Consider the following 16,330-nt stretch of genomic DNA (forward strand, 5'->3'; position numbering starts at 1 on the left):
ATTATTTGGTACCTACTGTGTGTGCACCATGGGATGGGCCTGCCTCTGTGGAAAGTTCTTGGGTGCAGGGGGAGACAGCCATGGGCACTGATGACATCGTGGTTATCATGGGTTTTGGCTGTGTCCAGAGCAAAGGGATGGTGGCGTATATACCAAGTGTGTTCTGGTGTGGGGGTGGACATGCACCAGGGCTGGGGCTGCAGAGAATGTCTGTGTTGCAAATCTAGGTTTCTCCATGATCATCGGTGGAAATGTGTTTTGTTTGCGAGCGTATTCTCATATGAGTTTCCCTGGGTCTCTGTGTGTCAGTGTGTTGCCTGTGTATGTGTGTGTATGGATGTATGCATACGTGTATGTAATATGCCCATATGTGTTACCCTGGACTTGTATGTCTGTATGTATACCTAGACTGGCGTGTGTTCTCTGTCTGTACATGCCCTTGTATGTTTCCTCACTTTTGTGTGTGTTTATATGTGTGTCATTTCTTGTGTGCCTCCAAGCCCCCCTTGCCACCTTGGGCAAGGGTGTGTACACCACCCAAGTGTCCACCTCCGCTTGTCTGATGCTGTCTACGACGCCCCCTCTCTCTGCCTAGCTGAGCCTGTGTGGACGTGGGAGACTAATCTCCCCACGGGCACTGCGTGTGACCTCACCCCCCTCTGTGAGGGGGTTATTTCTCTACTTTCGTGTCTCTGAGTGTGCTTCCATTGCCCCCTCCCCCCAAAAACTGCCTTCTGAGTTGAATATCAACACTACAAACCGAGTATTTGCGGAGGGCCCTGTGTATGAGTGCGAGTGGGTGCTAGGACCAGGATGAGGCGGAGTGGGGGTGCCTACCTGATGACCGACCCCGACCCTCTGGACAAGCACCCAACCCCCATTCCCCAAATTGCGCATCCCCTATCAGAAAGGGGGAGGGGAAACAGGATGCGGCGAGGCGCGTGCGCATTGCCAGCTTCAGCACCGCGGACAGCGCCTTCGCCCCCGCCTGGCGGCGAGCGCCACCGCCGCCTCAGCACTGAAGGCGCGCTGACGTCACTCGCCGATCCCCCGCAAACTCCCCTTCCCGGCCACCTTGGTCGCGTCCGCGCCGCCGCCGGCCCAGCCGGACCGCACCATGCGAGGCGCGAGATAGGGGGGCACGGGCGCGACCATCCGCGCTGCGGCGCCGGCGACTCAGCGCTGCCTCAGTCTGCGGTGGGCAGCGGAGGAGTCGTGTCGTGCCTGAGAGCGCAGCTGTGCTCCTGGGCACCGCGCAGTCCGCCCCCGCGGCTCCTGGCCAGACCACCCCTAGGACCCCCTGCCCCAAGCCGCAGCCATGAACTACCTGCGGCGCCGCCTGTCGGACAGCAACTTTATGGCCAATCTGCCGAATGGGTACATGACAGACCTGCAGCGTCCGCAGCCACCCCCGCCGCCGCCCGGTGCCCACAGCCCCGGAGCCACGCCCGGTCCCGGGACCGCCACTGCTGAGAGGTCCTCCGGGGTCGCCCCCGCGGCCTCTCCGGCCGCCCCTAGCCCCGGGTCCTCGGGGGGCGGTGGCTTCTTCTCGTCGCTGTCCAACGCGGTCAAGCAGACCACGGCGGCAGCAGCTGCCACCTTCAGCGAGCAGGTGGGCGGCGGCTCTGGGGGTGCAGGCCGCGGGGGCGCCGCCTCCAGGGTGCTGCTGGTCATCGACGAGCCGCACACCGACTGGTAAGCCACTGCCGTGGACGTCTCCCGTGGGCCTGGGTCCCCCAGATCGTTCCTCTGCAAATGAGCAATTATCGAGCGCCGCTTGTGTGCCTGGCACCTGCCCTCTCACCTAAATCTTTTTCCTTTAAATTATTAAGCTGGATGCTTCCTCTGTGCCCCGCCCTTGTCGCCCCCCCTTCGCCCCTTAAACCTTGATGGATCCAGGGAGCAATTATCGGGCACCCGCTGTGTACCTGTTCCCTACTCCGCCTCCCCCAAAAGTCTTTGGCTTCAGTGTATCCTATGAGCCTTCAAAAACCGAACGTGTCCTGCCTACCCTTCCCAACCCTTGCCCCATAGGCCTTGTCCTCTAATGGATCTTGTGAGCACTTATCTAGTACCTGCAGTATGCCTCATCCAAGAGCCCTTCCCCAAGGCCTTTGATTTCAATGAACTTTGTGAGCATTTTTTGAGAGCCTGATACTGTCCTGTTGTCCTCAACCCTTGCCCTAAGGCCTTCTCTAATGGGTCTTATGAGCATGTGTCCAGTCTATGCTATGTGTCCCACCCCAGCTCCGTCCTTAAAGCCCTTTTAAACTCTTTAGTAAACATTGAGTACCTGCTGTGTATCCCACCCCAGCTTTTCTCCAAAAGCTTTGCCTTTCATGGATTCTGTGAGTTTTGATTGGATGCCTTCTCTGTGCCCCAACTCCAAGCTCTCTCCCTGAGGACCTTTTCTCCAAAGGATCTAGGAAGCATTTGTTAAGTGCCTGACACGTGCCCCACCTCCAAACCCCTTCTCAAACAAATCATTTTCCTCCAGTGAGTTCCATGAGCGGTTTTGTGTGTGACTCATCTTCAGACTGTCTCCTCAAAGACCTTTCCCTACAGTGTGTCTAGAAAACATTTATTGAGTGCCTCTTGTATCCCCCGTTCTCCAGCTACTTCTTCAAAGACCTTTCCTTTGGTGGATCCATCTAGCATTTATCAACTGCCTGCAGTGTGAGCCTTCTCTAAAAGTTCTTTCCTCCAGTGTATTCAGCAAGCATGCATTGAGTGGTGCCTGCTGTATACCCCACCTTCAAACCCTTTCTCCAATACCCTTTCCTCCGGTGGCTTCAGTCTGCATGTATTGAGCACTTTCTGCATGACACAACCTGAGACCCCTCCATAAAGGCCTGTGCCTCCAGTTAATACAGTGTTCAGATATCTTACACTTGCTGTGTGTACCATTCCAGTCACTCTTTCCAACGACTTTTTCTTTTAATCACTCCTTGGAGTATTTATGGAGCACCTACTGTGTACCTGATTGTGTGCCTTCTTCACAAAAGCCTTTTCTCTTATGGATGAAGAATGAAGCTCCCATAGATCAACTTTCTGCACTCCTATTTCCCCTCCCCAGAGGGCTTTTCCTTCAAGGATGCAGTGAGCATTGATCAGGTGATTATATGTCCATCCCCAGCCCCACTCCCCAAAGGCCTTTTCTTCTAGTGGATCCAGTGAGTATTTATTCCTTGTCTGCCACGTGCTCCATTCTAATCATCCTCCCCCAAAGACCTTTTCCTTCAATGGCTCCCCTGAGCATTTATGGAGTGCCTTCTGTGTGTTCTGTATATTCACACCTCCTCCCCAGAATTGTTTTCTTTACAGTAGCTCCAGTGAGCACGTATGCAGGACCTGTTGTTTTGGGGAGTACGTTCTTCTTCCTTACCCCTAAGAGAGCCTGCTCCAATCACAAGGCCTCTCCCAAGGTCCTTTCCTGTGATAAATCCAGAGCTGAGTTTATAATGATCACCCCTTTCCCACTCCCTTCAATACCCCTAGGATTCCCTCTACCAACTTTAATTCCATCCCCCCAAAGGGCTTTTAGTCTATTTAAGTAACACTTATTTAAGTAAAAACTTTTACTTAATAGTTTTACTGTTTACTTAATTTACTACATTTACTAAATAAATTTAGTAAATTTACTAAGTTTACTGTTTACTTAATAGTTTTACTGTTTAAGTAAACACTTACTGAGCACTTACCGTGTAAGTCACTTTCAACTTCCTATTTCCAAGTCTCTAGAAATCCCTGCCCCTGCCTCAAGAGCTCTCTCTCCAGGGTTCTACTTCAGCCTAAATGTATTGAGTACCAGCTGTTTACTGGTCAGATTACCTCCCCCCCACGAGCCTTTACCCAGTAGCCTTTCTCTCTATTCACAGCAATTTATTCATTCTACAGATATTTATTGAATCCTTTCCATGAAAGTGTGGGAGGCATTTATTATTCACCATAATATACTAGGAATAACCCTTCTTCAGCTCCCCTTCCTTCTTTTTTTTCTAAATGCAGGCATGCTTGAAATCCTCAATTGCCAGCTTGCCTTGCTATACCTTTTCTTCCACGCAACCCCACAATCATTTAATGAGCATTTATCGTATACTACTAAGAACCCTGCATTAAATGCCTCTTTTCCCCTTCTTGCAGTTCTAATTTCCCCTTCAACAATCTCCATCCTGCCTTTTACACAACACAATCCTGAAAGCTCGCAATGTGTGCTGTTTTCCATTTATTCTAGCTAGGCCTCTTCCTCCACTTAGTAGCCATCTCCCCAGCTGCCTTTTTCTCCCCGAATTAGTCCAGAAAACACTTATTAATCTCTTACTCTATTATTTTCAAGCAGCCACATTATCATCCCTGCAGCAGGCTTCTCTGCTTTTTTCTCTATCAATCTGTAAAGCATTTATGGAGCACGTGCTGTAATTCCTTCACCAACGTCCACTCACCAACGTGTTATCTTCCTGGTTAAGTTTGCTCCATTGAAGTCAGCAAACATCAATGAGACCTCTGCTGGATGTAGGTAACCACCCTCCTTTAGACTTCCCGTCTCCACTCCAGCCCTCCACACAGGTCCTTTGCGGCTGCTTCCTTCTTTCCGTCAAGCATTTATTATCTATGGAATAGTGACAAGTTCCTTCCCCTTTTCATAATCACAAATCCAATGTTTTCCATTTTTTCTTTGTCCGGAAAACATTTATTGAGCACCTGCTGAATTCAGTGAACGGTCCATCCCTTCCCCTTCTGCATCTCAGAAGCCCCCCTTTATCCCAGCATCCCTTCCAGTCTTTTCTTCCAGGCAATCTAACAAATATTTATTTAGTGTCTACTATATGTGGGGTGGGGTAGACAAAGGGAGAGAGCCTATGTATGTACGCCAGGCTCAGTATGGGGAACAGAGACTTGTTTCACCAACTTGCAGACACTCAGAACCACACAAGCTTCAGGGATTTCAGCCCCGAATAAAGGAGGAGTTGTGCAAATGCTGTGATGGAATGTACACCCAAATACAGTCTGACACCTTTCCCACCAAACCTCACCACCCTCATTCCTTCCTGGGTCTCAATTCCTCTGTGGTTTAAAGTTGAAAACTCTTAAGTTGAGACTCATCTCCCTCATTTTGTGGATAATTTTGTCCTGTGTTTTTCTCCCTCTTTTTTTTTTTTTTTTTTTTTTTTTTTGAAACGGAGTCTTGCTCTGTCGCCCAGGCTGGAGTGTACTGGCTCGATCTCAGCTCACTGCAGCCTCCGCCTCCTGGGTTCAAGCAAGCCTCCTGAGTAGCTGGGACTACAGGTGCGTGCCACCATGCCTGGCTAATTTTTGTATTTTTAGTAGAGATGGGGTTTCACCATGTTGGTCAGGCTGGTCTCGAACTCCTGACCTTGTGATCCACCTGCCTCGGCCTCCCAGAGTGCTGGGATTACAGGCGTGAGCCACCGTGCCCGGCTGTCCAGTGTTTCTCAAACTATGGGTCACCTATTGGCTTATGACCAACAATTCACTTTCTCCATGAAGTAGGATAAATAAAAATAGAGAATAACAGATCATATTGCACATAGTAAATGGAGTTGTTGTTTAGCAAAACATAATGTTATTTCATTAAGATATACAATCTATAATGTATATTATATATGACATACAGTATATAATACATGTGTTATATAACGGCTTTACAGTACATAATACATCCACATGTATATGTTCTTCTTCATGAAATGAAATAAAATAGCGTAGAAAAATCAGAATGCATTACCCATAGTAAAGATAATTATCTATTGAAACTTTAATTCCAATTATGCATATGTATTTATATATATTCTAAATACATATACACATAATATATAATATACAACATTTTATATGTTACATAATATATAAGACATTCTATATCCTCATATTTGCTGTACAACATATGTGTCTTATGTAATATATATTACATATATAGGATGGGTTATTATGCAAATACATATATAGTGGGTTATATAAGCTTTATTTCTTACTGTGGCTTCTTTTCTCAGATAGATTTCCCTGGAAGCAGACCCCGAGACTCTGAGATTTGCGTGCAGGAGATTTACTGGGGAGAGTGCTTGGGAATAACACCTGTAGGGGAGGTGGCGAGGGAAGCAGGATTGTGCAGAGGGAAAAGTTGAGCTGTGATGCAACCACAACAGAGGACTCAGCCAATCCTCTGGGGAGCTCTGGCACTGGAAGGACCCTTCAGAGTTGTCCCAGTTGAAGCGGGGTGGCCAGGCTTTGAATTCCTACATCAGTCATTGGCTGTAGGCTGCCCCCTGGGAGGAGGCATAATCTTGGGTGAGGCAAATCCCTGTTGCAGAGGCCAGTGCCCAGTGAGGGACACCTGTGAGCCATCAGCAGTAGATAATTCCAGAAGCTGGGGATAGATGCAAAGGCCTGGAGCAAGGAGGTAAGGATCTGAGGAGAGCATATAGTCCACACCTTGCACTGCTCTGATCCACTTCCTTCTTATAGTAAGTTCACCCCATTGGGGAATGGCATTTCCACAATTCTAATCGGTCTTGTTTTCTCAGGGACACTTGAAAGAGCACAGTAGTGAGATGAGCCATAGTCTCTGCTGCTGCAGTTGATTTCAATGTCATAAATGATATTCATCCTCTCCTTCCTCTATTGCACATTCTAGATTCCCCCCCACCCTCAGCTAGCACCTCTCTTGGTCTGGGTGGCTCCCATCCTGCAGAGATCCCTGAGCCTTTAGTCCCCATGCCCTTCTCAGGCTGTAGCTGCTGTACAAACAACCACATTGCCCATTTACTATCAAAGTTGAGCAAGGAGTACCAACAGATGCCCAAGCAGATCCCCTGGGTGCCAAACATACTCCTCCCTGCCTTCACTGCATACCAGCAGCTCTACCTCCTCCTGAGGAGCAAGGTCAGTCATGTCCCCTGCCAAGACAATGACTCCTCTTTATGTCCCTCGGCATGAGAAACCCGAAGTGCCCTGAGGGCAATCATAGCTTACAGTTTAATGGGATTCTTGCTGTGTCCCCTGGTAGCAGTGTTCCCCCTTGGAGAACCAGGACCTCTAACCTTGCAGAGCCCTGAGGGAACAGGAAGCACAATTTCAAAAGTGGATCACTGGGATTGCTGGTAAGCTGGGTCACTCCTTCCTGACCTCTGTGTCCCCACACCTGTGTATTCTACCTGTTAGGAAACACAGCACCTACAATGGCCATTGATTTAGGGTTGACACTGTTTTGGAGGATAGTGCCCATTCTTGCATAGTCTCACCTCCAACCTGGGGTCTTAGCTGTGGCTGCACCAAATTGGTCCATCATTTTGTCAGGCCAGCAGCTCCTGGGTGGCGTGGTGTGTAATACCATCAGTTAATTCCATGGTCATGGGTCCACTTTTGCACCTCCTTTGCTTTGCATTCCTTTACTTTGCTATAAAGTGTGTCCTTTGGTTTGATACAGTGTTATGCAGGGTCTCGTGCTGGTGGATCAAATGTTATGTAAGCCCTTAGACAGTGAGCTGGCTGAGGTCCTGCAGTAAGAAAAGGCAAACTCAAATATGGAATATTGCAGTCAAAATCGATTACTGCTCTTTGCAGGATGGAAGGGGCCCAATGTAATCAGCTTGCCACAAAGTGGTTGGTTGGCCTTCTGGAGGGATGGTGGCATGTCAGGGATTCAGTATTAGTCTCTGTTGCTGGCAGGTTGGACATTCAGCAGTAACACTGCTGCCCCCACACATAGCTTCTTTCTCTGCTGCTATTGCCACTTATTCATGTGCCCATCTGCTAGCACTGAGGTGGCTGATTAGAGCCTGGCTGACATCATCGGGCTGACTCATGCTGTCTACCTGGTAGCCTAGTGTCACTTCCATGGCGCCATGGCAGATGCTGTCTGATGGCAGATGCTGTCTGGTGGGTGTTAACACACGATCCAAAGATCCTCACTCCTCTTTTTTTTTTTTTTTTTTAGAGACTCTCACTCTGTCGCCCAGGCTGGTGCAGTGGTGCAATCTCGGCTCAGTGCAACCTCCACCTCCAGGGTTGAAGCGATTCCCCTACCTCAGCCTCCCGAGTAGCTGGGATTACAGGCGTGCATCACCACGCCTGGCTAATTTTTGTATTTTTAGTAGAGATGGGATTTCACCATGTTGGCTAAGCTGGTCTTGAACTCCTGACCTCAGGTGATCTGCCCACCTCGGCCTCCCAAAGTGCTGGGATTACAGGTGTGAGCCACCATGCCCAGTCTCACTCCTCACTTCTTACCCACTCCTAGGTGTCTGCCCACATTTCTGTATCCCAGACCTCTTTGTCTGGATCTTCCAGTCTTTTTCTTTCCAGGCCCCTGACCAACCAGCCAAACCATTTACCACTGCCCATAAGTGGATATATGTATTCTAATCTTGAGGCACTTCTCTTTCTGCACAAAGGAGATGAGCAGGTGCACAGCCTGAAGCTCTGCCCACTGGGAGCTCTGCCACTGTCTTTCAAGGCCATTCCAGTTGGGTTACAGTGCAACCACTGCCCAGTTTTGGCTTCCACCCACATACTAAGACAACCCATTTGTGAACCAAGCTTAGACCTTTCCCTCTTTCATCAGCTAGTTTTAAGGAGTCCCCTTAGTGAGACAGGCACTAGCACAACAGTTGTGGAAGACATGGGGATCAGGGTTATTTACCTGCTCATGCACCTTGCTTGGTCCTGCTTGGGCTCAATCCTGACTGCCGGGCCCACCTGACTTTATTATTTGGCAGGCCTAGCAGGACCCAGCTCATAATGGGAACTTCTGGATGCACAATCATTTGGTGCCTGGTCAAGCATTCTGTCTCTATCAGAGCCCAGCACCTCAATGGGATGTCTTTCTCAAAAGGCGTAAAATTCTCTGCTGCAGATGGCATGGCTTTGCTCCAGAACCCCAAGGGCCTCCCACTCAGGCTTCCCATAAGCTCCTCACTGCATCTTTCCCCACTACTGACACCTCCAGCATCATAAGATCTGCCAGATCATCTGGCCTAAATGACAGGACTGCTTGTACCACAGCCTGGACCTGCTGCAGAGCCCTTTTCTGCTCTGGCCCTCACACAAAGCTGGTAGCTTTACATGTTGCCTGGAATATGGGTCAGAGCAGCATTTGTGCGTGGGGGATATGCTGCCTCCAGAACGGGAAGAGGCCTGCTAGGTATTGTGCTTTCCTCTTCATGGTGGAAGGTGCTTGATTCAATGCTTTGCCCTATTCTTTGGAGGGGCCGTCCTGATTTACTGACCTGGACCACTGGATTCCTAAAAATTTTACTAATGCAGCAGTCCCCTGAGTCTTTGTGGGGTTTATCCCCCACCCCCTGGAGTGAATGTGTCTTACCAGGTAAATATGCTAACCCTCTCTTGTTCATCTCACACAATCAGTATGATGCAATCGATGTGGTGGTCCAGTGTGCTATTCCATGGGATGTCCAGATAGTCCAGGTTTCTTTGAACTATATTATGACACCAGGTGAGAGAGATAGCATAGCCCTATGAAAGACCATTTACGAATATTATCATCAGTCTCGTGAGTGTGAACTGTTTCTGATCCTTTTTCCTAATCAGAATAGAAAAGAATTCATTTGCCAAGTCAGTGGCTACCTGCTGTACCTGAGGTCTTATTAATCTGCTCTGACAATGACAGCATGTCCAGTATGGCAGGTACAAGCAAAGGTACTACTTGACTGTGCTTGCAGTAGTCTGCAAGCATTCTCCAGGACCCATCTGACCTCTCCAGGGGCCAGACCACTCAATTCGATGGAGATAAGATGAGACCAACACCCCTGCATCCTTTAGATCTTTCAATGTGGCATTGATTTCCATAATCACCCATAGGATGCATACAATATTGTTTGTGGTTTACTGTTTTGTTCAGGGCATGGGGGTATGCACCATTTTAGAAGCTTCTATTTGGACTTCCCTACTGAAATAGCTCTTACCCCACAGGCTGAGGAGCCCATGTAGGGGTTCTGACAACTACAAAGTATGCCATTGCAATTACACATTTGTGAACTGAGGAAGTGACCACTGGATGGGTCTCTGGACCCCCCAGACCCACTGTAAGCAGGACCTGGGCCAGGACTCATTTATCACCTTACCACTACTGTGCTTCTCAGCGTGACTGGTACCACCCTCACCAGCATATTTCTTATTGATTTCATAAGTTGAGTGTATCCTCCAGGCCTTAATCAGCTGGTGGGTTTTCCAGACTTCAGTAGTATATCTACTCCAACATGTCTGCTTCTTTGAGCCCTTTAATCCTTCCCTGTGCAATCTGCCATGGAAGTTTTGCTTCACTTAGTGTGGGCCATTGTTTACTCCAGGTTTCCAAATACCAGTGTGTTAGTAACACTTCCTAGAGTCCTCGCCAGGGTTTTAAGTTCCATATCCTGGGAGAGCGTGCCAACTTCCTGTTCTACCTCCTTCGCCCATTGTCCTCAGGATCTAGTCTCTTTCATACCTTCTCAGCCCCTGCCAATACATACTAGCCAGATTCTTTAGATTCTTCTACAGATCATTTATCTCCTACCTTTGGAAGCCTAGAACCTGTCCAGTCAGGTTTCACTAGGATTTCACCCTAATTTTTGGTCTGGTTAACAGGAGGAGAGGTGGGAGGTAAACTCTGAGGGGGCAGGCATTCTCTTACAAAGTGCCTGCGTCATCTGAGGCCTCTGCATTATCTTTAAGCAGAAGGTCTATATTCTAACTCAGGGGAGTAGTCTACTTCAGCAGGCCCAGTGGATGCAGGTGAGTCTGTAAGTTCAAGGTGTTTACTGCATCTGCCCAAATATCCCCATCTCAGAGTCCTACTCCTGTCCTATTAGGGACATGAGCACGGCCTAGGAGATGTGCTGGGCCTGAGAAGTCAACTTTCTCTGAAGCTCCGCCACCATGTAGAATTGAATTCTGAGCCTGGCCCTCCCTTCTGTCTGCCCTCTGACTGCAGGAGATGAGGGTTTCCTTAAATGGAGTCACGGAGGTCCTCTGGCTTTCACATTTTGCCTTGAATTCACCCTGAGCACGTCAGGTCTTTCTTCAGCTACTCAATGGCATTTAGGGAATAGTCACCAAAGTCTGGTTACCATTTCCCTGACATCACTCATGTTCCAGGAGTATTTCACCAGCCAGTACATTCCCTTCCACCAGGATCCCATTACAGCCCACCATCAGGAAAAGTCACTGCTGCTCCAAAACCCTGGGGGCCTGCACTGTATTCTCCCACCTGGGAGAAGAAATTCCACACAGCGTCTTTTCCTACTACTGACACCTCCAGTGTCATAGGATCTGCCAGATCATATGGCCTAAGTCACATCCTGCTTACACCACAGCCCGGACCTGCTGCAGAGCACTTTGCATTGCTACAGCATATCGGAGGCTATCTATGCCCCACCTCCCACTACTGACAGATCCTCACTGCCATCTGGCTGCTGGGTAACCCAGTGCCAGAACTGCATTAGACCACCCTTGTAGTTTGACTTCCATGGCCCACTGTCTTAGATTGGATTCCCTGGAAAAAGACTTTGAGGTGGAGATTTGCATGCAGGAGGCTTACTGGAGTGTGCCTTTGGGATCAACGCTTGTGAGGAGGGTTGGGTTGAGCAGAGGGAAAGGCTGGCTCAAGATGTAGTTGCCTCAGGGGACTCCACTGATCTTAGGGGGAGCCCTTGGGGCTGGGAGGGTCCTTCAGAGTCAGCCCAGGTTGAGGCAAGGAGGCTGGCCTTTCTTTCCCCTCATAGACCAGACCATGGGGATGCCCTCATGAAGTAGGTATAACCTTGGCCAAGGCAGTTCCCTGTGACAAGACAATTCCCAGTGGGGACACAGCCATGAGCTGTCAGCAGCTGCCATTCAAGGTACATTGTCCCTGAAGAGGAGGCCTGAGCAGACCACCACAGTATCCAACTACACTTATGGTCGGAAAAGTTTTAGAAACAGTGATACACCCTCATCATCCCCACTCATCAGTTTATAGATGAAAAATGTGCAGGGCTGAGAGAGATTCTCTCCTAACACTTCGAAGGGGATAGTGTCAGTGATGGTGTGTGTGTGTATGTGTGTGTGTGTGTGTCAGAGCGAGGGCGAGGAAAAAGAAGTAGCTGTACCTGGGGTCTCTTGCATATGTCACTCAAGTCACCAGGGTCCATCTGTGCTCTGTGTGTGTGTGTGTGTGTGTGTCCAAGACCCTGATTGTATGCGTGTCAGTGACCAATAGCCCTGAAAGTCCCTCCCCTCATCCCCCTTCCATGAGAAACCTGATTGGGGATGAGCTTCCATCCCTGGAGCAGGCTGTTGGCTAGAAATCCTGAGCCTGGGGGAGGAGGCCACCGGAAACCAAGCCCAGCTGGGGACAGGCCCGGGGAAAATGACATAGCAGTTCGTGATGTTCCTACTGCTGCTCCCACTCCCCCTCCCTCCTGTTGCTCCCTCTCCTCCTCAGCTGCATTCCTCCCTTCCCCCCATCATTGCCAGCTACACTGGCTTCTCCTAGAGCCACCCAGCCCGCACCACTCAATCCACTCCTCCTTGTCGGATGCAGCCCACCCATGGCCATTGTGTTTCTCACAGCACACAACCACACATGGTGATGGTGCTCCTCCATGTAAAAGGGCCAGAGAGTGGACAGATGCTTCAGGACACACAGCCAGACACCAGCACTGAGATATACACAGGGACTAAAAAATACACAAAAACAGGCAAGCTTCAGAGAAATGTAGTTCCTTCCTTCCTTCCTTCCTTCCTTTCTTTCTTTCTTTCTTTTTCTTTCTTTCCTTCTTTCTTTCCTTCTTTCCTTCCTTCTTTCCTCCCTCCCTCTCTCTCTCTTTCTCTTTCTTTCTCTCTTTCCCTCTTTCTCTCCTTCTCTCCTTCTCTCTTTCTCTCTTTCTTTCTCTCTCTCTTTCTCTCTTTCTCTTTCTCTCTCTTTCTCTCTTTCTCTCTTTCTTTCTTTCTTTCTCTTTCTTTCTTTCTCTCTCTCTTTCTTTCTCCTTCTTTCTTTCTTTCTTTCTTTCTTTCTTTCTTTCTTTCTTTCTTTCTTTCTTTCTTCCTTTCTTTCTTTCTTCCTTTCTTCCTTTCTTCCTTTCTTCCTTTCTTCCTTTCTTTCCTTTCTTTTTTGCCTAGGTCTTGCTCTGTTGCCCAGGCTGGAGTGCAGTGGTGCAATCACAGCACACTGTCGCCTCGACCTCCTAGACTCAAGCCATTCTCCTGCCTCAGCCTCCCCAGTAGCTGGGACTACAGGCGTGCACCGCTATGCCTGGCTAGTTTTTGTTTTTCGTTTTTTGAGGTTTTTTTGAGATGGAGTCTTGTTCTTGTTGCCCAGGCTGGAGTGTAGTAGTGCCATTTTGGCTCACTGCAACTTTCGCCTCCTGGGTTCAAGTGACTCTCCTGCCTCAGCCTCCCAAGTAGCTGGGAATACAGACATGCACCACTACACCCGGCTAATTTTGTATTTTTAGTAGAGAAGAGGTTTCACCATGTCGGTCAGGCTGGTCTTGAACTCCTGACCTCAGGTAATCCACCCGCCTCGGCCTATCAAAGTTCTGGGATTACAGGTGTGAGCCACAGTCGTTGGCTTTTATTTTTTTTCCCTCAATTTTTTTTATAGAGATGGGGGGTCTCTCTATGTTGTCCAGGGTGGTCTCCAACCCCTGGCCTGAAGCAATCCTCCTACCTCCAGCCTCCCAAAGTGCTGGGATTACAGGCCTAAGCCACTGTTCCTGGTCAGATATGTGTTTTCTAAGGTTCTTTGCCGTTTACTGGTCTCCATGCAATTTCAAAGCATGTTCTAATTTACGTAGTACTGCTAATTTTATGAAGTTTTTAAAAAAAACATGTACAATGGTAATGTGATGAGCAGACTATATTTTGGGAAATACCTGCTTTCTGCAGTTTAAGGCCACATTTTATAGTTTGCAATGTCCTTTAACATTTTTGCAATTCTGTGAGGATTACAACATACTTTATTCACAAAGCACTCTTTGATTTTTTCAAAATATTTCAATAATTATAAGGCACTTTGTGGTTTCTTTAGTAGCATTGAAGGAGCAAAAGGGTAAAGGGCCTGTGTTTTGTCTTCCCTTCTGAGATTTTGTCATTTCTGTTTTTCTTCCCTTCTGAGATTTTGTCATTTCCTCTCCAGGGCAAAATACTTCAAAGGGAAAAAGATCCATGGAGAAATTGACATTAAAGTAGAACAGGTAAGTTGGGACATTTGGACCTGGGGGTCAGTTGTCCATACTGCAAACTGAGTGGCCATTTTTGTGTGATGTAAGTGAATCACCAATTTTTTTCTCCTTCCCAGGCCGAATTCTCTGATCTCAACCTTGTGGCCCATGCCAATGGTGGATTCTCTGTGGACATGGAAGTTCTTCGGAATGGGGTGAAGGTCATGCGGTGAGTATAAAAAGGGTACCTTGGTGTTACGAGCGAGGCATAAGAACTCTCCCCTTTAGAGCTGGGGGAAAGTTCCTACCTCCCCACCCATCCTTCTGTGGGCAAGAACTTAGGCATGGAATGTGGGGAGCCAACTTTTCTTCAGAAAAAGAACCAGGGACCCCAGCATGCCACAAGCCAGACTTTTCAAAAATATATATATATATAAATAATATAAATATATTTATAAAGTTTATATATAATAGAAATATATACATATATACACACACATATATATATATGTATATATTTCAGACAGGGTCTTGCTCTGTCTGCCAGGCTGGAGTGCACTGGTGCAATCATGGCTCACTGCAGCTCCAACTTCTCAGGCTCAAGTGATCGTCCCACCTCAGCCTCCCAAGTAGCTGAGACTACAGGTGCACACCACCATGCCTGGCTAATTTTTATGTTTTTTTGTAGAGATGGGGATCTCACTATGTTGCTCAGGTTTGTCTCAAACTTCTGGGCTCAAAAAATCCACCTGCTTTGACCTCTCAAAGTGCTGGGATTATAGGCATGAGCCATCACACCCAGCCTTCAATTATTTATTAAATAAACATTTGCTAGATATCTGCTACATGCCAGGTGCTGCTCTCAGGACTTCATATTCAACAAATATTTATTGTACACCTACTGTGTGCCAGGAGCTATTCTACATGCTGAAAGACCAAAAAAAAAAAAAAAAAGAACCCGGGCCTTATGAAACTTACATTCTACTGTGAGATACACACAATACACAAATAAATAAGAAAATGTAAAAGTGCTAAGAAAAAAATATAGCAGTGACCAGATGTGGTGGCTCTCGCCTGTAATCCCAGCACTTTGGGAGGCCAAGGTGGGTGGATCACTTGAGCCCAGGAGTTCAAGACTAGCCTGGCCAACATGGTGAAACCCGTTTCTACTAAAAATACAAAAATTAGCCAGGCGTGGTGGCAGGTGCCTGTAATCCCAGCTACTTGGGAGACTGAGGCAGGGAAATCGCTTGAACCTGAGAGGCAGAGGTTGCAGTGAGCCATGATTGCTCCAGCCTGGACAACAGAGCAACACTCCGTCTCAAAAAAATAAATTAATTAATTAAAAAGAAAGAAAGAAAAAAGAAAAAAATATTTAGCACTAAAGCAGATGTAGCAATTGTTGGATGATGGTGGGGTCTGCAGTTGGGATAGGGTGGTCTGGTTGCAGGAGAGACATTTGAGGAAAAACCTGATGGAGGTGAAGGAGTGATCCATGCAGGTATCTAGGGGCAAGTGCTTTAGACAGACAGAATATCCTTGGTAAAGGTCCTGAGGTTAGAATTTATTCCGGGCAGAACACTGAAGACAGCTTGCAGTCTGAGAGATGGTGACCAGGAAGTTGTCAGAGCTGTGTGGGTAAGCTGCAAGCTGACCTTGCTGAGAAGGGAACAGGTAGGAGAGGCTTAAAGGGGATCACCAGGTGGGCAGAGGGTAGAAAGGGTGCACTAGGCAGAGGGAACAGCTTGCACATGTGTGCAGAGGTGAGAAACCACTTTGCAATTTCTGGGAGCTATGGAGATGTAGAAACTTGGTCTTTGTTTCGAGAGTGATAGGGAGCTACTGGGGGAACTCTCAACACTCCAACCCCTGCCACGCTAGGTCTCTGAAGCCGGATTTTGTGCTGATCCGCCAGCACGCCTTCAGCATGGCACGCAACGGAGACTACCGAAGTTTGGTCATTGGGCTGCAATATGCTGGAATCCCCAGTGTTAACTCCTTGCATTCTGTCTACAACTTCTGTGACAAGCCCTGGGTGGTAAGTAACAGGAAGGGTGCCACTGACAGAGGGAATAGCTCATGCATGCATGTGGGAACTTGAAACCACTCTGCTATTTGGGGGAAGTGAGGGTGTTCAGAAACCTAATTCCTGGTGAAGGACTCACTGACCC

At 48.1% G+C, this 16,330-nt stretch overlaps 1 protein-coding gene across 2 annotated transcripts in view; it reads left to right on the forward strand.

Annotated features, from left to right (window-relative positions):
• The first annotated feature begins 1,077 nt into the window (after positions 1-1,077).
• The window catches only part of SYN1 (synapsin I), a 49,086-nt gene continuing 33,833 nt past the window's right edge, over positions 1,078-16,330 (forward strand). The window contains exons 1-4 of one of the 2 annotated variants that reach the window (XM_073013751.1): positions 1,078-1,695; positions 14,135-14,192; positions 14,297-14,388; positions 16,041-16,197. In XM_073013751.1, coding sequence (XP_072869852.1) covers positions 1,319-1,695; positions 14,135-14,192; positions 14,297-14,388; positions 16,041-16,197 — 684 coding nt within the window. In that variant the 5' untranslated portion in view covers positions 1,078-1,318. The remainder of the gene's footprint in view (positions 1,696-14,134; positions 14,193-14,296; positions 14,389-16,040; positions 16,198-16,330) is intronic. The other variant, XM_073013752.1, reaches the window with a different exon arrangement.

Source organism: Chlorocebus sabaeus, chromosome X, assembly GCF_047675955.1.
Source record: "Chlorocebus sabaeus isolate Y175 chromosome X, mChlSab1.0.hap1, whole genome shotgun sequence".
NCBI classification, from domain to species: Eukaryota; Metazoa; Chordata; class Mammalia; order Primates; family Cercopithecidae; genus Chlorocebus; species Chlorocebus sabaeus.